The 23,931-nt window shown below is 38.8% G+C and overlaps 1 protein-coding gene across 6 annotated transcripts in view; it reads left to right on the top strand.

The window, feature by feature from the left end:
- Window positions 1-11,484: 11,484 nt before the first annotated feature.
- Window positions 11,485-23,931, top strand: part of KLHL32 (kelch like family member 32) — a 196,829-nt gene continuing 184,382 nt past the window's right edge. For all 6 annotated transcript variants that reach the window (XR_006384202.1, XM_044245302.1, XM_044245321.1 and 3 more), the window contains exons 1-2: window positions 11,485-11,542; window positions 21,741-21,921. Coding sequence is in view for 5 of the 6 variants with exons in the window: in XM_044245302.1 (XP_044101237.1) it covers window positions 11,520-11,542; window positions 21,741-21,921 (204 nt within the window). In the remaining variant the exon portion in view is untranslated. The remainder of the gene's footprint in view (window positions 11,543-21,740; window positions 21,922-23,931) is intronic.

The following is a 23,931-nucleotide window of genomic DNA, read 5'->3' as shown; positions in this document are numbered from 1 at the left end:
TTTATAAGTTGTCTTTTATTGGACTTTCTGTCAGCTAGTAGAAACAACCAATGTTTCTCAAGTACTTTACAGTTTGAAAGTGCTTTTTTGCTTTTAGTTTTATCCCCATACTGGCCCCAAGAGTTGTAGTTTATTATTGTCCCAATTTTGTATATGAAGAAGCTGAGTCTTGGAATTAATTGACTTGCCTAAAGTTATTATGCCTGGTTAGTACTGAATCGGGACACAAATGGGAACCTCCTTTTCTTGTTTACCCTTGTTTTTAATTACACACATCAAAGTACATGTAATTACTGTAGAAACATTAGAAGAATACAGATGACCAAAAGTTTTAAAATCTTTCACGTGACAGTAACAATAAAGACAAAAGCAGTTTTACATACTACAATATGTATTGATTTATTATGTTTTTCTCTTAGAACTTGTATTTTTCATGTTAATAAGTGTGTATCTACAACACCATTTTAGATTATCGTTTGCTTCTCAGTTGAATGATAAACACTGTTTAGCTCATTCCCTAATGTACAGATTGCTCCAATTTTTGCTCATATAAACTATTCTCCAATAAACTCCTTCGTACATAAACCTTTGCACACCTCCGATGATTTCCATAGGGTGGGTTTTGAGATGTGGAAATTCTAGATCAACGATTTTGCCAATTTTTAGGCCTTTGATACATAGTTACAGATTGCCCTCTGGAATGAATACCTATTTAAGCAGCTGTGTAAGAGCATCATTTTCCTTGTTCCCATGAGCCATCATCATTCTTTACCAAGGCAATTGGTAGGAATTGCTTCTTATTGTTGATTTATTTGCATTTTTATTACTAACCAGAGAGAATATTTTCATGTTCCCTATTCCTTTATATTTCTACTTGGGTGATTTCCCTGTTTATGCTCTTGTCCTTTATTTCCTATGGAACAACTCATCTTTGCCTTAGTGTTGTGTAAATACTTTATATATTGAAAATATTAACAAATCGTCTTCTAGCCTGTGTTCTTTTGACAACTCTTCAGAGTTGTACAAATTCCTCATGTGACTCTTGAGCTATCCTTCCTGCATTCTGATAATTATTTTTTTAATGAAATACAGAAACTTTTCCTGATCCCTGTTAACCTCCTCTGTCAGATTCTACCTGAAGCTGACCGTGTCATCCAACACGTTTAGTTTCTCTCCCCACTCTGCTCTTATCTCTACTTCTGCAAAGTGTGTCCTCCATACAGTATTTTTCCACCCAGGAGGTGGGGAAGGAGAGTCAAACCAATGTTGACTGAGTACCGCTGTGTACCAAGGTTGGCTATAGATGCTTTGCTTTCACAATGTCAACATAAATTGTGCAGAAGGCTTGGAAGCTCTCTGCTTTGTGTGTTTCATGGAGGTTGGCCCTCCTTTCCTGACTATTAGAGGTATGGTTACATGTCTGTCCCCTTGTTTAAAATAATTGATGCTCCAGTGTATTCCATAATTTATAGAGTTTGCTCTCTCCCATTATAAATATCTATTTATCTGGGGTGATTGTGCAGGACCAATTTACAATGGTTGTCTCCTGGCAACCGTTGGTGAGATCCATCTGGAAAAGATATTTAACTTTTCCCCTCTCTTACATAGGATTGTAACTCAGCTTATCATTATATATATAATTAGGTCTTATGTTGTTAAGAACTTACTGATTCTATTTCTTCTATAATTTTCATTGAATCTTTGTATTTTGATCTTAGATAGTTGGTAAGGTTGGTAGTTTGATGGTTTTTGATAAGGTTTGGGAGTAGAGCAGAATCATTAAGACTGCAGAGTAGGATTTAATCCCCAGCACAATCAATTTCATCTCAGTCCTGTCACTTTTGGTGAGTTACTTACTTACCAGGTTTTTTGTCAATAAAGTGACTGTAATAAAATCATCCACATAAAGTTATTGGGAGGATTAAATGAGATCATGCATGGAAAGTATACTTCTTAGGTAAGAAAGGCAAAGAAAGCTTTTGGCTTGTGGCAGTAGATGAAGTGGTTATTATTTTGAATTATTGCATTTTTATTTTTATTTATTTATTTTTTAAGATTTTACTTGTTTACTTGAAAGAGAGAGAGAAAAATATGAGCATGTGGTGGGGAGGGACAGAGGGAGAAGCAGGCTCCCCACTGAGCAGGGAGCCCAGCACAGGGCCTGACCCTGGAACCCTGAGATCATGACTTGAGCAGCCGCTTAACTGATTGAGCCACCCAAGTGCCCCTGAATTATTTTTAATTAAAACTTATAATAGCAGTTGTTTAATAGAAAATTCTTAGAGTTATGATCTCAGGACAATTTTCTGAATGATTAAATCTTTTATTTTATATATTAAGATGGTGGTAGGGTTTTGTAAGAATGAGGCAATTTTGTTCTTCTGACTTAAATTTGTGTTTAGGTAGGAAACTATACTTTAATCACACATTGGACCTTTTCTTTTCTTTTTTTTTAAGATTTTATTTATTTTATTTGACAGAGAGAGATCACAAGTAGGCAGATAGGCAGGCAGAGAGAGAGAGGAGAAAGCAGGCTCCCCGCCAAGCAGGGAGCCCGATGTGGGACTCGATCCCAGGACCCTGAGATCATGACCTGAGCCAAAGGCAGAGACTTAACCCACTGAGCCACCCAGGCACCCTCACACTGGACCTTTTCTGTTATAGTTAAGTCATCTCGCTTCTTTTTATTGGGAGAACTTAGTTATCTTTACTCTCAGAAAGGGCAAGCATCCTTGTTAATTTTCAGGAATGAATATTCTATACAGGAAAGTGTGCCAGTGGGGTACCCTTAAATGTTTGCCTTTCAGACTAAAGGGATAACAAATATTTTGTAGACACCACACAGTAATGTACCGGTATGAAAAATATACAAATTTACTGGTATTAAAAATATACCCATTTATGAAATAATAAGCATTAAAGATAAATTATCACCATATGTAATATGTTAATAAAATAATGATTGGGACCGTTGCATGTGTCCTTATTCTTTTATGCTTAGAAGTAATATTTCCTTTTAAGACACATTAGCTTGATACAATTTATTGATTAGAGTCAACAGCCCTTCCGTTTATTGAATCATCTCATGTAACTAGCTTTTCATAGTAAAGACTTACACCTATAATTTATGTATTTTTTTTAATCTCTTGGCTTTCTTCCTATAAACCAGTTTTGTGTCTCTTGCATTTTACTTCTGCCTGCTTAAATGTTGGCGAGGGGTTCCTGGATGGTTCAGTCAGTTAAGCCTGCAACTCTTGATTTCAGCTCAGGTCAGGATCTCAGTGTTGTGAGATCAAGGCCTAAGTCAGGCTCTGTGCTGGTGTGGAGCCTGCTTAAGATTCTCTGCCTTTCCCTTTCCCTCTGTTACTGTACTTTACTATTACTATAAATTGCCAGGATCAAGAATAACTAATATTTTTTTTAAATCCACAAGTATTTTTATTTTTTATAAAGATTTTATTGTTATTTATTTGGGAGAGTGAGAGCAAGAGAGAAGGAGCATGAGCAGGGTAAAAGGGCAGACGGAGAGGGACAAACAGACTCCCTGCTGAGCAGGGAACCTGACTCCGGGCTCAATTCCAGGAACCTGGGATAAAAAAATAAAATTAAAAAAAAAAAATACTAAAATATTACTAAAGAAATACACAGTAGTAGCCAGAAAAAACTTCTTATATATCGGTAAGCTTGGTGTGTATCTTAATTATACTTAATTAATGTAATTAAGGTAGCTTAATTTTTAGTTACGTTTGTTGATAATATTAACCAAGATTGGTCCATTTAGGATTGCTTTCTTTGCAAGTACATGTAATTGGTGTGATTAATGTAGCTTAATTTTTAATATCTTATGTTTGTTGATTATATTAACCTAGATTACTCTATCTGGTCTTTCTTTTGCATATAACCTATAAGATACTTACTTTTTTTTTCTTTTCCCTTTCACACTATTATGGTTTAATAAGATTTTTTTTTCCTTTGAAAATACTGGTTTTTCAGTGTTCCCTTCAAAAAAACCTAAGCAAAGCTCTTGCAACCTTGAAACATTTTAATGGAAATAAAACAATAAAGGTTTAACCTTACCAATCTTGTGTATCAAGCAGATTATATTTGAAAAGAAACTCACCAGTAAAAGAGGGTATTCTACCAATGAACATTTTCTGGGCGTGAGAACAATGAATAATTTTGATAGGTTGAAGAATTGCTGTAGTTTTGAGAAATGTTCTCTGCATTTCCCAAGGTGAATGCAAGCTTTAGCTGGAGAGCTTGGAGTGTGTCCCTGCATCATCCCAAGCTGCAGACTCTTCTAGAATAGTCTTGGGTGGGTTTCTATTATACATAATTTTGACATTTAAAAAAATTTATACTTAGCATGTAAACTACATTAGCAAAAAATCAAACAAAAGTAAAAGTTCACCTACATACCTGTCATCTGAGCAATTCACTGTGTGATTCATATTTGTGTGCATAATAAAGGGAGACACATTGATGTTTACGGAGAGCCTTGATTTATGTGCCATGCATTTTAACAGCCTTGTGACAAGGTGGTATTATCTGTATTTTTGGAAAATGACAAAATTGAGATTTGAAAAAGGTTAAGTAACAAGCCCTTGGTCACATGACATCAAGTTGACATATGAATGTAGCTCCATTTTATAAAGTATTTATTTCATTTTATGTTTGCAAGCTACATTTATTTGGTTGTATTTTTAGCTACAAAGACTGAAGTGTGTGTTACTACTCTTTGGGGGGACAGTGCATGTTTTAAAGAAGTATCGGAGCCAATCTTTATGCTGATAAATGGAAAGCACTGTATCTGCCTTGTATTTTTATAGTAGTTATGCTACAGAGGAAATCCCTTCTTTCTTTCCCAAGTTCATTGAGCCAGGAAGCTGATAAAAAGGTACTTAAAATTTAAACACATTTCTTAACTATTTTTATAAATATATTTCATGCCTTTAAATACTATTTAGTGATGTTAGTAAATTCTCTCTTTACCAAAATAATATTTTTATACATTCGGTGATTGACCACTAAGCCACAGGCATAAATAGCATTTGCCTCTTCATATAATGTATTTGTGTGGAAAACCATTTAAAACTGAGTCTTCAGGAGCTTGGCCTTTTAAAGAATGTGGAGGAAACAGCATTAAATGTCATAAAAATATGTATATTACTTATCTAAACCTGGTTTCTGGGAAGTCCTTGGAATGCATTTTCCTCTAGAAACAATAGCTAAAATTTAAATCATGGTCAGTTTTTCGATAAGCTCAAAATAAACAAATATATGTATCTCCTGTGTTTTTAAAGCAGCAAAGTTCCTCCCTTTTTTCCCCAAACAAAATCTTATGTAGGACCTTAATTGAATTTCTTGGGACTCTGCTAACCCCCAGTTGTGTTAGCTTAAATAAACAAGGAATTTATTATGAGGATCTGAGTTATTTCATGAACCACCACGAGGAGGAATGCATGGAAGGTCCAGAATGTCCTCTGTTAGTATCTCTTGCCTCCTTGCCTCTGTATACCTCCTTCTTTCCCCTGCAAAATTACTTTCTTGGTTTCCTAATCCACATGGCAGAAAACAGAGCTGAGACCAAGGTGAGACAGGTGAGGTGCAGCATTTAAGAGAGTACTGGAAAACTCAGTGATCAAGGTAAATAATACACGTATTTCTAAGTCTGTGCAGTTCTACCAATATCTGATTTAATTGCTTCACTTGATAAATCATCTGTTTAGCTTCAGCTTTTGCTAAGCAGATAAAAATGCTAAATTCTACAAAATAGGCATCTTACTTTCACTTATTTAAATGAGATTTATACAGATTAAAAGATGATTTAATTGTGGTTTCAATAAGACATTGATATATTTCAACTTTTAATCAAAAACGATCTACCATACATAGATTGTGCAATATCTTCCTAAAGTTCGTATATTAACTTGCATTTTTTAAAAGTCTTTATTTAAATTCTGGTTAACTTATACAGTGTAATATTAGTTTCAGGTATACAATTCAGCGCTTCCATCACAACAAGTGCCCTCCTTAATCCCCTTCACCTATTTCACCCATCCCCCACCCCACTCCCCTCTGGTGACCATCAGTTTATTCTCAATAGAGACTGCTGCTTGGTTTATGCCTCTGTCTCTCTTTTTTCCCCTATATTAATTTGTTCTGTTTCTTAAATAACACATATGAGTGAAGGCATATGGCATTTGTCTTTCCAATTCTAAATCCCAGAGAGGGGCTCTGATTAGCTCAGCTTGCGTTAAGCCCAGTCTCTTAGACCAGTCAGCAAAGTCTTGGTGGTGGGAGGTGCTTGATTGTCATTAGAACCTTGTAAGAGGCTATGCAGCCCCAATACCAGGTGTCGGCTCTACAAAAATACCAAGTTCATGTATGTGAAGGGACCGACTGGGGTCTGGTGAGATAAGGAACTTGACACTTGGTCTCTCTTTCTCCCTACCTTAAACTTTCTCCTCAGACACCACCATCGAACTTACCAATCACTGAAGGGGAGAGTTGAGTCCCCTTGAACAGGGAATTCAGTGTCAGCCAACTAATGGGTTAGTGCCAGCCATGTATAAGGCCCAGGAGACAAGTACTTGGCGTATTTGTTCAGGATAATATCTGACGAGGGCAAGTAGGTGCTATCCCTCGGACGGGAAACCAGAGGGGTTTGTTTTGATGTTGGGGAGAGGTTGATTTTGTGAACTGGTGATTACTCTTATACAGTGGGCCAAAGAGTAGGAGGTTCCCTCTTGTTCCTTTGGGAGCTCTGGCACCTTTCCAGTAACCTTCAAACCACAGCCAGAACCATCTTTTTAAAATGCAAATCTCATCATGCCAGTCTTTTGCTTTAAAACCTTCTGTGGACTCCCACTGACTTTAGGATAGAGACCAATATTCCTTTTTTTTTTTTTTTTTTTTTTAAGTAATTTCTCTGCCCAATGTGTGGTTCAAACTCATGACCTTGAGAGTAAGAGTCACAAGCTCCACTGACCGAGCCAGCCAGGTGTCCTGAGACCAATATTCTTAATACTGCTTGTGTGATCTGCCCTCTGGCCTCTAATAGGTCCCTGCTTCTTTCTGCCTTAGTATCTTTGCGCAGGATGTTGACTCAGCCCAGGGTACCTCCCAACCACTACCACTCCCTCAGGCAATAATGATCTTTTAGAGATCAGCGCAGATGTTCCATTCTCAGGGAAATCCATTCCCTGATTACACAGGATGAGCCCAGTCCTCTGGTATATTAAAACAACAATCAATCATAAATAACAATAATAACAGCTAACATCATGGCACAGGTAGTTTCTGAGAATATCAGTTTGTTTAATCCACACAACAATAGTATGAGGGAGGTGTTACTACTTTAAAGGTGAGGAACCTAAGCTTAGAGTCCATTGCATTTATCACAATTATGATGAAAGAATGAATTATATGGACCCTGGCAGTGGCGAGGATGGGGCTAAGGGAAGGCAGCCTTTAGGTTAGAAGGAAAGGGCTAGGAGTTGCTCTTGGGGCTGTGTTTGTAAAGCAGAGCACGCAGTGGTCTGGGCAGTGTGCTTCCTTGGGATGGCTTTGAGATCAGTGATGACTACTCAAGCCACTGCATGTGTCCACCATGGCCCACTGTCAGCCCTATGAAAGGAGGAACTCACGTATTAGCTGCTGTACCCTAGGAACTCAGCTCTCGGCCTTCCATAAAAAAGTAGTGTCTCAATAAATATTTGTTTTATGAATCATTCGAAAAAAAAAAAAATCTCTGAAACTTTGGAGGTATTTTTGAGCAAGCTACATCTGAATGCTATCCTAAAGGTATAGCACTGATGATGGGGTTGTTCCCCAAGGGTTTAATCCAATCTTGGGCTAACTGGTGGATGCCCAGGACTTGAGGTAGACATATGCGTGGACTCTGTTTAGGGAGCAGGTGAGCCAAGCGTGCAGCAGTCTGACCTCAGGAGTGCTGTCCCCTAAAGTGAGGCAAGGCTGGGAGGAGCATTCTGCCCTGAAAGGGTCCGTGGACAAAAGGACGAGACTGATACAAAGCGAAGGTCAAGCAAAGCTTTATTTCACGCCAAGCATGGAGAATCAAACTGACCGGCGAGGGGTCTCTTGCAAAGAGGTGACCCCTCCCAGTCTCACAGACTAACTTTTATAGAGTAAAGGCCATGTGGTTGAGCCTGGCCACACACAGGTGGCCAATTGAATTACAATTCACCCTATAGTAGTTATTTGAACTAGCCTATCACTCTGGTCAGAATTGGCACCCAAAAGGGCAGGGCCCACAATTTTGGGTGGTTAGGGAGGTGCTTTCCTGATTGGATGTCTCCACCTGGCTTGGCTCCTCCTTGGCGGGTAGGGAGGTAATACGTGCGCTTTCACTGATTGGACGTTTCCACCTGGCCGGACACGTCCTTATATCTGGGCTCCGTTATCTCTGCCCAGCCTGACATGTCCTGGTCTCTGTGCTCGGTTATTGGGGCTATTTGGCTGTATTTCACCAGTTCTGTTTCTAAGCGCTTTCCTCTTGGGGGAAGGGGCAGGTTCAATCTAAGTTTACTGCATAAACAACAAAATGACTCGCTCTGGCTAAGCAGGCCCTTACAGCCCCAAGTGGAAGTAGATTAGAGTCTCATACTCTTTACACAGGTGATCACAAAGTCTCATTTGTGGAGGGGGATGTATTACCTTTAGAGTTTTGGAATCATGCATGTGGGAGGCTGAGATGAGTACATTGTAGAACTCATAGAATAGTCTGGTCCTATGTTGCCACTGGGTTCAGAAAGGGACCTTGAATGTAATTACTCTTAATTCACAGAAAAAGAACCACCTCGTATGCTTCCAATCCCATATAGCACTACCCTTTGGGCTTGTATGATTCAGTCTTTAATGGGCTGGGAGCAGCCCTGAGAGCTAGATGCCTGAGGACCAACTCTAGCCTTTCTTCTTACCATTCTGCTCCTGGGGTCCTGCCAATCCATTTCTGGTCTTGCTCTGAGTCCATTTCTGGATTCTGAGGAAGGGAAAGGCAGGAGACTGGGCTGGAACTCTTTGGGTTTATGGGAAGAGGTAAGTGCCCTGAGTTAGGAAGAAATCCACGCCCCCCTACCACCCCCACAGGCAAAATGCTAGGAAGCAGGAAAAGGGAGAGAGGTCTGGCTGAGAGAAGCAGACAGGTAAGGGAAACTTAACATATAAAGTATAGCTAATAAACTTAAAATATAAAAACAAATGTCACTTCTACCAAACCTAGATTATAATCCAAGGACACAATTTATATGAAAGTATATATGGCAAATGGTAAATAACATAATAAAAATAGCAAATAATAAATAACAGTAAAAGTTTTCAGAGGTGATTCATCCTTTATTTCACCTTTAAAATGGTGTCCCTTTCACTAACTTTGTAGAATATAAAATATTCTAATTAGATAATTTATTTTATTTTTTAGTATTTATTTTTTAAGTAGGCTTCATACCCAATGTGGAGCCCAGTGTGGGTTTTGAACTCACAACCCTGAGATCAAGACCTGAGCTGAGAACAAGAGTCTGATGCTTAACTGACCAAGCCACCTAGATGCCCCTAATTAGATAATTTCTGAGGAGAGCTAATTTAATGAGTTGGTCTCCAAACAGCAAGGGAATTTATCTTATGATTTCTAATTATGTTTGGAATGCCTGAAAAATATTAAGTTAAATGTGTCCTTTAATTTTGGATTACTTTAACTTTTAGGATTATTGTTCTCCATTTGTCCAGTTATTGGGAACATTTATAAGACTTTCAGAAAGATAAGGGTTTTTTGTTTGTTTGTTGTTTTTTTTTTCCACCTCTCTGTAATAATAAATATTCTTTTGCCATTTTAAAGTTCAAGTATCCATCTCTGTTAGTGTTTGTGTTAGCCTGTAAGAGCCTGGAGTTTATAACCTAGATTCTGGAAAGAAACTGTAGCAGTGACAGGTTGCTAAGAAAGTCTCTCCGCTAAATAAAAAATGTGCCTTGAATTATCCTGAGCCTCTGTACTTCTCAGTCTTACTGGATCAATTAGAAATGATGCTCATTTTTAGGTTTGTCAAAACTTAAATTAGAAATAAATGTAAGTCTAGACATCCTATTTTCTATAATTAAAGAAAACCAGAAATAAAAAATGTAATTGTATGAAAATGTTCAAAACAACCAAATGTTCAGGAAAAATGGAATACTTAAATTGTAATCTATTCACATGAATTACTATATAGCCATTCCAACTGCAGGTATGTATACATCATAACAAATACTATATTTTAGTTAGGTTGGAAATCATAGTTCTCTCTTTTATACGAATCAGCAGAAATAGGTGCAGTTTAATATATTACTTTCTTAAGTGTTTTCCCCCTGTTATACTTTTCAAAATAAAATTGAGACAGAGGGGCCTGTTTAAGATTATCCAGATTAGAATTAATTTTGCTGCTTGAGTGTATTAGAAAACAGAAACTAGACCCACTAACAAGAGTTGTAAAACACAGTTGGTAGACCATGTCCCAGCCTATTCAAATAATTTACTTTTCTGTTTAGACTTAACATCAGTGACTAAAAACAAAGGCTGGGAGGGGGCTGTGAGGTGGGGGGGGGATAGAATTAAGAGAGTATATAGCCAAGGAGATATTTGATCAAGGCTGAGGGCTTCATTCTATTGTATATTTCCAGTTATGCTAATCCTGAAGCTCCTATAAGAATCTGTTTTTCCATTTCCCACTAATTTTTATCTTCTCTCTATATTATTTTTTCATCGAGTTTTCAGAAATCTGCTCTTTGAATAGAAAATTTTCTTTCTGGGGGAACCAGTTAAGCATTTGCCTCTTGGTTTTGGCATCTCAGGGTCATGAGATCCCCATGTTGGGCTCAGCACTCAGATTTGAGTCTGCTTAAAACTCTCTCCCTTGCCTTCTGCCCTTCACCCCCCAAATAAATAAATCTTAAAAAAAAAAAAAGGATACTCAAAGTACTTTAAAACAAGAAAATTATATTTATGTAAATACTTAGCCAAGACACACGTGATTTTAACCTAATTTCACTAATATTTATGTTTGGATGAAAAATAAAATTGCTATAAAGGACAAGACAACTAGAATTTGTGGTTGAAAGCTTTGTATCTCTATTTTATCAAATCTTATTGTTTTCCCTTTGGCCATCAGATGTTTTAGTTTTTGCTGTAACCTTTAATTTAGGTATTTTTGGTTCTCAGACATTTTACTACTTAGTCTCTGAAATTCCAGTGAGGTGAAAAAAACTCAAAAACATCCCAAACCATCACTTATTAAAGAGCATTCGGTTGAAATGTTGAATCTTGGCTATAAAACTCCCCTGGGTACCTTCTTGGGGTTCTAAAGCATTCACATCATGAAAACCCAGAGTGTTTTTTTGTTTTGTTTCTTTCTTTTTTTTTTTTTTTTTTTGCCTTTAGCTCACTGTGCTTTTCTTTCTTGTCTTTTTATTCAGCTGGAATGCTTGCAAACTGCTAAGGCTGAGATCCTGAGGAACCTAGCTGGAGAATGCCGTCTGAACGCTGCCTGAGGTTGGCCCTGTAGGATGCTTCCTTGTTTGGTGTTGTGAGCCCTGAAATAGTCACACTGTGCACCCCAGGGCTGAGTGCAGAGGAAGGATCAACACAAATTTGAAGGAATTAAGCAAACCAGTTTAGTATCGTAGCACATGGCTTAACCACTGTGATCTATTTACTGGTCTTACCTAGGTACATTTCATGGTTCTTTGAATGATACGACTTGCTTCCTTTGCTTATTTGGGATATCTCAAAGAAGGCATACTTCCATAAAGGTATATGATCAGTATACTTTTGTATGACTATCATCCCCTTTAAAGCAGTCACTTTGGGGAGTGTGATATGTATTCTGAAAACACTCATAGCATTTTCCTTTAATAATTCCTTTAACAGATATTTATTGAGCCAAGCACTGTACTTGATGGAGAAGATTCATCAGTGAATAAAACAGATAAGCTTCCTGCCCTCATGAAATGTATATTCTTTGGGGGAAACAGATAGTAAGCAAATCACACCTAGTAACAATGCACATATAATTGGGAAAAGTGTTTTTGAAGGAAAAGTACAGGACTGATAGAATGAGGAAGTGTCATCCTGAAGAGGGCTCTATAATCTGGGATCTGAAGGATGGGATGACTTGGGGAAATGCTCTGGAACAGGAAGGAACTTGGCACATTCCCAAAACTGAGGGTGCAGTCAATTAGAAAGCAGAGGGCATTTTTTTTTTTTTTAATATTCTCAGTGGAGGCATGTCTACATCATCCTATGAGGAAACAGTCAATAGGATTTTCAGAGCCAATAATAAGAGAAGTGTGAGACACAGGAAATACTTCTCTTTTTACGAATTAAGAACTTGGTAGGTCTATGAAATGAGGAGACCAGCTTTCTTCCATAACCCTGAAGCTATTAGAGTTGACCAGTGGCAAAAATATGTTTAGGAATGGAGGGACGCCTTGTGACAGCGGGTATAGCTCAGAGCCTGTTGCTCCAGATCGGTGATTTTCAGCGGGGGATGATTACGCTTCAGTGTACATTGCGCAGTATCTGCCACCATTTTGGTGGTCCCTGGGGTTGGGGTGCTATTGACATCTACTAGGGATCCTGTTAAACATCTTATAATATGCAGAACAACTCCCCATAGCAAAGAACAATCTGGTCCCAAATGTCAATGTGACTGAGGTTGAGAAATCCTGCTCTAGATCTGGCATCCAGCCAAAATAGCATGTAGAGACTGTAGCACATAGAGACCGTGGTATCTGTCACCACCTCAGCCAAGTGGTTCATTTCTGGCTCTCAGGACCTATGTGCATTTGTCTCAAAGTTATTTTTTTTTTAAATCTTCTGTCTCTGCTTCTATTGATCAATTCTGATCCCACTGCCATCTGTCCTCCAGTACACCATCATCTCCAGAATGGTCTTTCCTTCTCTGCTGTGATGCAGACTTCTCCCTTCCCCACTTTTCAAACTACCTCTGTGCCCTGAGGAACTGTCGCACCACGATTGTGTGTGCTGCTGGAACCCCCTCCATCACCCTGAAAATCTCTTCGCACCTTGCTGACTTCACTGAGACCTGTCCTCTCCTGAGGTTCCACTTCTCTTGTCACCCTGCCAAGGGTGACATTATTATCTCCTCCCATCTTGTGTATTTGGGGTCTGGGTAGAGAGATTGTTGTCTCCTGGGACAGTTTTGCTTCTCCATCCTTACTCCTTGAGCTGGTTGTCTGAGAAGGCAACAGTAACGAAACACAACAAAGATATGCTCATCCTGGTGCTCTTGGACTCCTTCCCTCTCTCTCCTCTCCACGGTTGTCAGGGTCATTTCCCCTCATTTGCTGAGCACCTAGAACCCAGCTTACAGTGTTTTTTCCTCATCACAAACCCTTTACAATTTCCCAGTATCCTCAGTGCTTGCATGGAGAATCTGTCCAACTTGGTGACCTGGGATCTTCAACCTGCTTATCTCCAAAAACTGTCTCCTAACGTTGAGCCATCCACTTCCACAGTCATACCTTGGACCTTGAACCCCCAGTAGTTGCTCTATTTCTGATCACCTCATCAGCCACTTTATTCTCACCAGGACCTCCTCTCTGTCTAGCCTGCTGGTTTACCTTCCCCCACTGTGGCGGTACTTTGACCTCTTTACAATGAATGTCTCATCTACTGGCCTTGCTACTTTCTGCCAACCCATCATTCCCCCCCCATCTTTTCCTCATTTCCCTTCTTATTCAGTTGAGAGTCTATGACTCTTTTGAATCCTTAATTTTTCTTGCTTCCTGCATTTTTGATCCATTTGACTGACAATATCCCAACCCAGATGAACCCAGGTATCATTGTTTCCATGGCTACATTGTCCAGTGGAGATTAGTTCCACTAAATCTTCATATTCAATAAACCAAAAAAAAAAAAAAAAAGCTGAGTTTTAATATGTTTCTTTCTTTTTTTTTTAAAAAAGATTTTATTATTTATTTGCTAGAGATCACAAGCAGGCAGAAAGGCAGGCAGAGAGAGAGGAAGGGAAGCAGGCTCCCTGCTGAGCAGAGAGTCCCTGATACAGGGCTTGATCCCAGGACCCTGGAATCATGACTTGAGCCAAAGGCAGAGACTTTAACCCACTGAGCCCTCCAGGTGTTTCAGGAGTTTTAATATGTTTCTGGTCCACCTGTTCCCTCCCTCCTGCTACTCAAAGGGCAGTCCTTTCCCACTGAGCCCAGCCATCCTTCTGTATTTTGAATTCTATCATTTTTCTCTGGAACATTTAACTGTTGATTGTCTCTGAACTGTGTTCTAGAGACACAGGTATGCTTTTCCTACCTTCTCTATGTGGATGAGTCCCAGATTTACTCCTCTAGCAGAATCTTTAAGCTCCAGACCCTAGACCTGCCCCCACCACCCTCTCCCCCATCCCACCCCCCAGTCCTCAGGGTTTGAACAATTAACATTCTGTGTGAGGGCCATGCTCCCTCCTATACCTCAGGATCATACATAGAACTTGCTCTTCTTCCCCACTGGAAGTGAAATAAGTGAAGCCATATGATAATTGACTTACTCTGCTTGACTTATTTCATTAAACAGAATCTCCTCCAGTTCCATCCATGTTGATGCAAAAGTTGGGTATTCATCCTTTCTGATGGCTAAGTAATATTCCATCGCATATATGGACCACATCTTCTTTATCCATTTCTCTCCCCTTCTTGTCGCGGTAACTCACTCTCATCCTTCGTACCCCTCCCCCACCATCTCCAGCATTACTTCCTCTGGGAGGCCAGATTATTTGTGTAACTGCCTTGCTAAACCGAATGTTTTGCAAGGGTTGCTACCAAGTTTGGTTTGTTCACTGTTTTATCTCCAGTACCTAGCACACAGTACCTGGCATAGGTTAAATAAATGTTCGTTGAGTGAATGAATAAAGGGAGGAATGAAATGAAACCATTCATTTATCATTAAGTTCCTTTCTGTATAATCTTTAATACTTCTTAAACATTCCTTAAGCATATTGTGTCCTCTTTGCTTATTATTTTGACCATTGCTATTAGTTGTTTAGCATTCATTTGAAGGTATTTACAAATTTTAAAATGTTCTATAAAAAAGAAAATTGAGTTCCATTATGGCGTTAACAGCTCTCCCTCTTAAATAATAGGGCTGTTTTAATATTAATGTTTTTAATTTGTATAGAAATATTTTGACTGTGGAATTGAAGTGATTAGGGTATTCACCTGATAATTCATCAATAGATTGAATTGAGATAATCATGAATAATTTTAGTACTATCAGTTTTTTTTGTTCAAGCTTTTCTTTCTGATATAATGTATTTGAGAAATGAATCTCTTTATGCTACTTGACTGCGTTTAATTTATAAGTATGTAATACCTTATTGGTGGCCTTACTTGGAAACTATTTGCGTATTATTTGTATACCTAAATAGTAGGTATACATTGACATAGGAATTGACTTGAAATTTATTTTATTTTTTCTTATTCTATTTTTAAAATTATGTTATGTTAGTTACCATACAGTACATCATTAGTTTTTGATGGAGTGTTCCATGATTCACTGTTTGTGTGTAACACCCAGTGCTCCATGCAATACATGCCCTCCTTAATACCCATCACTGGGCTAACCCATCCCCCCACTCCCCCCCTCTAAAACCCTCAGTTTGTTTCCTGGAGTCATAGTCTCTTGTGGTTCGTCCCCCTGTGATTTCCTCCCCTTCATTTTTCCCTCCCTTCTCCTAATGTCCTCCATGTTATTCCTTATGTTCCACAAATAAGTGAAGCCATATGATAATTGACTTACTCTGCTTGACTTATTTCATTAAGCAGAATCTCCTCCAGTTCCATCCATGTTGATGCAAAAGTTGGGTATTCGGCCTTTCTGATGGCTAAGTAATATTAAATCGCATATATGGACCACATCTTCTTTATCTATTCTTCTATGGAAGGGCATCTCAGCTCTTTCCACAGTTAGGCTATTGTGGACATTGCTGCTATGAACACTGGGGGGCATGTGGCCCTTCTTTTCACTACATTTATATCTTTGGGGTAAATGCCTAGTTGTGCAATTGCTGGGTCATAGGGTAGCTCTATTTTTAACTTAACTTTGCACACTGTTTTCCAAAGTGGCTGTACCATTTTGCATTCCCACCAACACTGAAAAAGTGTTCCCCTATCTCCACAATCTTTCCAACATTTGTCCTTTCTTGCCTTGTCAGTTTTGGGCATTCTAACTGGTATAAGGTGGTATCTCAATGTGGGTTTGATTTGAATTTCCCTGATGGCTAATGATGATGAACATTTTTTCATGTGTCTGTGAGCCATATGTATGTCTTCTTTTGAGAAGTGTCTGTTCATGTCTTCTGCCCATTTTTTGACTTGATTATCATTTCTTTGGGTGTTGAGTTTAAAAAGTTCTTTATAGATCTTGGATATCAGCCCTTTATCTGTAGTGTTATTTGCAAATATCTTCTCCCATTCTGTAGGTTGCCTCTTTGTTTTGTTGAAAGTTTCCTTTGCTGTGCAGACTGTTTTTATCTTGATGAAGTCCCGAAAGTTCATTTTTGCTTTTGTTTTCCTTACCTTTGGAGACGTGTCTTGAAAGAAGTTGCTGTGGCCAGTGTTGAGGAGATTATTGCCTATGTTCTCCTCTAGAATTTTGATGGATTCCTGTCTCACATTAAGGTCTTTCATCCATTTAGATTTTATCTTTTTTATGGTCTAAGAGAACGATCAACTTAAAGATGGAAAAACATTCCATGCTCATGGATTGGAAGAATAAACATTTTCAAAATTTCTGTGCTGCCCAGAGCAATCTATACTTTCAGTGCCATCCTGATCAAAATACCAATGACATTTTTCAGAGTGCTGGAACAAACAATCCTAAAATTTGTATGGAAATGTTGAAAAAGGAAAACAAAGCTGGGGGGCCTCACGTTGCCTGATTTCAAGCTGTATTATAAAGCTGTGATCACTAAGACAGCATGGTACTGACATAAAAGCAGACACATAGACCAGCGGAACAGAGTAGAGAGCCCAGATATGGACCCTCAACTCTATGGTCAACTAATCTTGGACAAAACAGGAAAGAATGTCCAATGGAAAAAAGGTAGTCTCTTCAATAAATGGTGTTGGGAAAATTGAACAGTTATATACAGATGAATGAAACTCAACTATTCTCTTGTTCTCTCTCTCTCTCTTTTTAATGATTTTATTTATTTACTTGACAGAGACAGCGAGAGGGAGAACACAAGCTGGGGGAGTAGGGAGAGAGAGGTAGGCTTCCCATTGAGCAGGGAACTGGATGTGGGGCTGGATCCCAGAACCCTGCGATCATGACATGAGCCGAAGGCAGACGGTTAACGACTGAGCCACCCAGGTATCCCTGACTTGAAATTTAAAATCTGAAATGCAGATGTTTAAAAACCAGATAGCTATTTTGGAATTTCCATCTTAAAAACTGACTAAATTCAGTCAAAATTTACTTTATGTAAATGAGACCCTGTGACATTTCTGTGATCAAAACATTAACTCTATAGCTTAGAAGTAGTGATTTGCACTCTGGCAGAGCTTCCCTCAGAGTTGGGTGTACCACATTATGAACATCGTGCTCTGCATTTGATTTCTTGGTTTTTGCCATCAATTCCAGAATGAAAGTTAAAGACTTGAAGTCATGAATAGTCCTGTTCCCTGAGAGTTCATTTATTTATCTTCCTGTTACTGAATGCTGACATATGGCCAATCAAATGCTCTCTGGCGTCGGGAAAAGAAAATCTGCTGCTCAGAGAGTCTGGGGCTTCCCCTGTTGTACCCACAAAGGCTGTGTCCTGTGAGACACAGGAACAGCCATGCTCCTCAGCAGCCAGATGGGATACCCCAAGCCCTTATTATTGTTCAGGTGGAAAAGAATGAGGGACTTGTATACTGTCTGATATGACCATAATGTGAACCATATATCTATATAATGAAAAATTCTCAAGTAGATACATTTAAAAACAGTATAAGGAAACAGGTGAAATAAATTTAACTATATAGTTTTTTTAACCCAGTATACCCAAATATTTTTATATTACCATGGAATCAATATATTGTGCATATATTGTGCATTCTTTTTTCATACTACAGCTGACATGGAGTGCATGAGGGCATGCATTGTATGCTTACAACACATCTCAATTTGCACTACCCACATTTCAAGTGGCCAATAACCCCCTGTAACTAGCGGCTATTGTATTGCACAGTGTAGTTCTAGGGGATTCCTCAGAGGAAAGACTATTAGGGTTGTCCTGGGGAAGCCAGGTCACCTTCTGCACTTACTGGTGAGTTTTAAGGTGGCAACATTGTTTCCCAAAAGGATCTTTCCCAATTTTAGGACGACATTCAAATCCATATACCCTGGGGTAATGTGCTTCATGTTTCATGTTTTTTGTTTGTTTGTTTTGTTCTGTTTTCAGTAGTTTAGGAAGTTTTAGGGATATATTTTTCCTTTTTCTCTTCATTGCTTTCCAAATAATGGAGGGACATTGTTGGAAAGTTGAGTCTGCTGATTTGTTATAAATTATAGATATCAACAGGGCCATTTGCAAGCATGTATCTGCCCCTAATCTTAATTTAGACACAGTCCTTTATAGTCTCTGATTCACCTCCTCCCTCGTTTACAATCATTGCCCTCATGAGATGGGCCTGCCACTTTCCAGCTGTGTGCCGTGGTCACACATGCTTTAACATTTAGAGGGTTGAAGTCTTTTGCAGATTTATATCTGAGAGTTGAGTGGGAAGTTACTTCCAGAATACAATAAAGACTTGTTGATTAATCGACCTTTATTTCTTGCCAAATGTTGGAGTATTTGTTTCTGCTTTTAAAGACTCCTAACATATTGGTTCCAAAATATTTGGGATCTTGTGCCAAGTGTTGCCTTAAATATTTAGCATGTTGTTTTCTTGAAGCTTGACTATTTCAAGCCCAGCAGAATGATCCTGTGAAATTGTGCAGCATCACCATTGTTTCAGAGCTGAGCCCTTTATTCCTTGCCAAATTTCAGTTTACAGCTGCTCTTTCCCTGGTGAGATTTATTCCTTGTCAATAGATAACTGAAATGCAGATACTGATTCAATCTTGATAATAAGGACACGAATTGTGGCACTATATTTGGAAAATGAGTAAGGAAACAATTTAAGGCAATTATTTTAACAGATTCTATTGTTCCACTAAAAATGAAATTTTAAAATACATTTATTTTACTTTTAAGGTGATATTAAAAGAGAGAAAAGTAATAAGTGTTTCAAATAAATTTGCAATAAGTATTTCAAAGAAATGAGTAATAATTGGAATCTGGTTGTCTATATTCAAACTTATCTTAGTTCCAGTGCAAAGATACATAATTTTGAAGCCTCATTTCAGATCTTACTTATCACTATCTCATGTTATTATCGTATATTCTTTTTAAAAGGCAGCTTTGATTTTGGGATAACCGTGCATACTATAAATACAAAGTTAATATGGACTTTGTGATTTCCTCCCTGCCCCCGGCAGTCAGAGGTTTTTGAGATCTTCTTCACAGTTTATCACTGTGTGTTTTTTTTTTTCTTTGTCTTTCTTTCTTTCTTTTTTTTTTTAAAGCGGGAAGGGGAATTACATTATTGTGTTCTTGGCGACAGGTTCTCAAAATGCCTGATCTTGGACCTTTGGTTTTCTTATCTGTAGAACAGAGATAAGAATAGTGCCTGCCTCACAGTGTTGTTAGGATGATTAAGTGAATTAATAATTATAAATCACTAAGAATACTTCATGGAACATGGGAAGTTGTTTGTGAAATATAGAAAAATGTCATCCTTTTAAGAAAGATTTTTCAAAAAACTCTCCTAAAGCTGTCCTTTAGCTTTAGATATGATATTTCCTTTTCCTTTAGATATGATATTTCTGTTACTATTCTATTTCCTTATTTCTTTAATTGAGGGAGGCTAATTCAGCTGCATTCCAGGCTTTGCATAGAAATTTGTATTAAAAAGTTACTTGTGCTTCTGAATGTGCTTTTTAGTTACTGATTTTAAATGTCTGCCGATAGCTGGAGCCGCTAGATGAATATTCGATGACAGTAACCATTTCAAAACTCACTGCTGCATTTCAACTGAAAATAATCCTCCCACCTTCCCACGAGAACTTCCTATATCATCACCTCCTGTCAAGTTTTTTTTTTTTTTTTTTTACTTCCTTCAGTAATTCTGACATTTCTGAGGCTCCCAGTCAGAGATGTCCAGTAAAGCTTATGGGCCTGTACTCTGGGTTTCACGGGAAGCGTTTGGTTCACCAGAAGGTGGTGGTCTGGGTTAAAGGGTAGTTCACCAGCCAACTGGCACCAGTGGCTGGGCAGAGCTTTGTTCAATAAACTAACCAAGCACACTAGGCCTGTGGGGACTCCCTGGCTCCCGTGAGTGGCTCTTTCACACTGAGAGGGAAGAACTGGGTTCTAGAGTTGTCAGGATAAGAGACACGATGCTCAGTCATCCCTGTGGTACTTCCCTCAGCTCTGAGAAGAGTCCAGAGGCCAGAAGCAGGGCTTGATGGCCCTTGTTCTCATTCTGTGAGTAACGTGTGACCGGTGCAGCTCACCCTTCCTGGTATGATGCCAGTTCTGAGATTTTAGAGAGCTATGGAGACTATTCATAGATCTAGGCTGGAGTTGTTCATTGCTATCTACACATTCAGTGTGCGTTATGTGTTTATGGCATCACTTCCACATTATTTTGGCAAGATCCGGAGTTTCACTTAGGAATTCTAAAAGGACATAGGATGACTATTTTAAAATGGGCTAAGGAGTGAAGGGCTAAATTTCCACAATGAGTAAATTTAGCAATTTCAAAAAATAGAACAGAAAATAAAATTGTATAGTCTTCCCTAAATATAGTAAAATGACCACATGCAGAGATTGAAGGCTATAATATAGATATATTTTACTTTCAGCCTTAGATTTTTTTTTTTCATTTACCATGACATTTCTCTTGATGTTCTCCTGTGGTACCTAATTTCCCAAGTTTAGTAATCATCTGTCATTGTTTCAATAATTACCTTTTACACAGAATGGTCAGTGGCAGCCCTTTCTTTTATAAGCAACATTTAGTCAGTATTGTTTTGTGTATTTATGTTATTACATTATATATTAATATAGTATTGTCCTCTGTGGGGACACAACTTCCTTTATGTCTAGTGAGTCTTATAGGTCATGTGGATTCTGTGCTAGATCAGTGCATGGTGGTGATGATGTTCTGAGCTTGCACGAACACCACACAGGTGGTACAAAGCTAGGGAAGGAATTAGAGAGCTGATGGGGGGAGTCATAGAAAAGAGAGAGTCACATAGGTACACACATCCAGATACACATCCAGAGAAAGCTCTGCCCTCAGAGACATATATGTTTTGAGGAGACAGAGGCCCACAGACACGAGCCAATACACAGACAGAGATGGACACACACCAAAACACAGATTCAGAAAGACAGGCACTAGTAGGGAAGAGAAAGGCACGTGAGGAGGTGAGGAAAAAAGAGAATTAGAGAAAAGGAAGGCCAGAGAAAAGTAGAGAGAAGGAAGTGGGACAAAAAGGTCCCTTTCCTGTGGTGAGCTGGATCCGCATCCCCACCCACACTGGTGCTGGAGGTGTGAGGTCGCAGGGGGGCGGCAGGGGCTGGCGAGAGGAAGCGTGTTGACGTGATTGCTCTCTTCCCTAGTATTCAAGAAATGCTGACGGGCCAGAGGCTCTGCCACTCGGAATCTCACAATGATAGTGTCCTGGCGGCGCTGAATCAGCAGAGAAGTGACGGCATCCTCTGCGACATCACCCTCATTGCCGAGGAACAGAAATTCCATGCCCACAAGGCGGTCCTAGCAGCATGCAGCGACTATTTCCGGGTAAGCTGGGGTAGTTTGTTTGTTTCTGTTAAGGTGCCGACACAAGAAGGATGACAAAGTTTCCCGAAGTGGCATGCAGCCACCAGTCAGTTTGATAGCCGTCCCCACACCTGTGAATGTTGGGGACCCTTCTGGGGCAGAACGAGATTGGGGTTCTGGTGCGATCCTCCCGGAGGCTGGCCCCCTGGATGTCCCCTCTAGTGGAGAGCAGACTTCGCATCTGAGCCGAGGGCTGTTGGATACCATCCCACAGTAAAGCAGTGTGGCAGAGTAGTGCCCCATGATGGGGGTGTGAACTGGGGGAGGGGATGTTTCTGGATTTAGGACCAGAGGGACCATCTGTAAAACAGTTTGTTAAAATTTAAAATGCTCATAAATACATGTGGTGTTTCTGACTTTTTATTTTCTGTGCATGTTCTTGTCTTAGTGCTTTCCAACGATTTGCTCCAGAGAGAGAGATACAATTGGCCTAATGGTCTTTTATGGTTCATAAGTGTGTTGCTGAAGGCATGTGGTCTTGTTCAGTAGAACTTCAGAGCTTGATTTTCAGTGGCTAATGAGATAATAGTGATATGTTTGTTGCTTTATTTTATTTTATTTCATTTTAATTCCAGTACAGTTAGCATACAGTGTTATATTATTTTCAGGCATACAGTCTAGGAATTCATCATTTTCATACAACACCTGGTACCCATCACAGGTGCCCTCCTTAATCCCCACCACCCGTTTCACCCATCTCTCACCCACCTCCCCTCTGGTGACCAGTAGGTTTGTTCTCAATAGTTAAGAGTTTGTTTCTTGTTTTGTCTCTTTTTCTCCCCCTCCCCCTGATCATTTGCTTATTTCTTATGTTCCCCATATGAGTGAAATCATATGGTATTTGTCTTTCTCTGACTGACTTATTTCACTTAGCATTGTAGTCTTTAGCTCCATTCATGTCTCTACATGTTTATGGCTATTTCAGAGAATAAAATAGGATGTTTATAGCTAGCTAAATGTCATTTATTTAGTACTTACTATGATTTAAGTGGTAGAAAAAGAACTTTTTATACAAAGCTCATATAAATGAGAATAAAAATTAATCGTGATTTTTAAAAAAATTTCTCTTACCAAGGTCTTAAAATGCTCCAGAAAACCAACTTAGGCCCATGAGTAATTTGTAAGTTTGATTTGTATAATTCCAATAATAATCTTGGTTTTGATGCCTAAGAGATATTATCAACTACACTCAGTTGCCCACCATCAGTTAAACAGAATTTTCAAAGATGCCAAATCATAAAAGAAAGTCTTTTTTTAAAGTGTTTTAAATATGATGAAACCTAATACTGTAGAGGATCAAGAGGGAAGTTAAAATGTCTATAAATAAAGAGTAGGGATTTAATCTTCAACTGCAGAAATGAAGCAGAATACCTGAAAAGTGACCTTTAAGGTGCATTGATACAATGTTTCATTTTCTACACTCACACTTTGTCAGGCATTCATCTTCCAGAAAGGTTATATATAATTCAGGGGACTTTCAAACAACGTACTCTGTGGTGTTCTATATAACACAGGCACTTTATAGAATAATATAATATACTAAGTTTTGTTTTCCTATAGACCATAATGTAGTCCTGCTGTTACTTAGCCTCTGCCGGTTAGCTTTTTAATTTAACTTCGGGAAATGGTTTGATTTTGTGCCTGTGTGTATGTGAGAGAGAAAGCATGTGAGTAAGAGCCTGTCACTTGTTGGCCTTTCACAGTGTCTGATGCTACTCCCAGCTTTTGTCTCTTTCACCACAACGCCCCGATACTCTGAGAGCGCCTCCTTTATAACACCTGTGGCACAAAGCTCTTGAAGATAGCGTTATTATTATTATTATTATTATCCCATGATGCAGATAAGGAAACTGAAGTACAATATGTTTTTGTTTTTAAAGATTTTATGCATTTACTTGACCAAGGGAGAGAGAGAGAGCGTGCACAAGCCAGGAGAGCTGCAGGCAGAGGGAGAGGGAGAAGCAGACTCCC

Source organism: Neovison vison, chromosome 1 (assembly GCF_020171115.1).
Source record: "Neovison vison isolate M4711 chromosome 1, ASM_NN_V1, whole genome shotgun sequence".
NCBI lineage: Eukaryota > Metazoa > Chordata > Mammalia > Carnivora > Mustelidae > Neogale > Neogale vison.
Note: the sequence above shows the minus strand (reverse complement) of the source record. Positions and strands in the feature narration are given on the sequence as shown.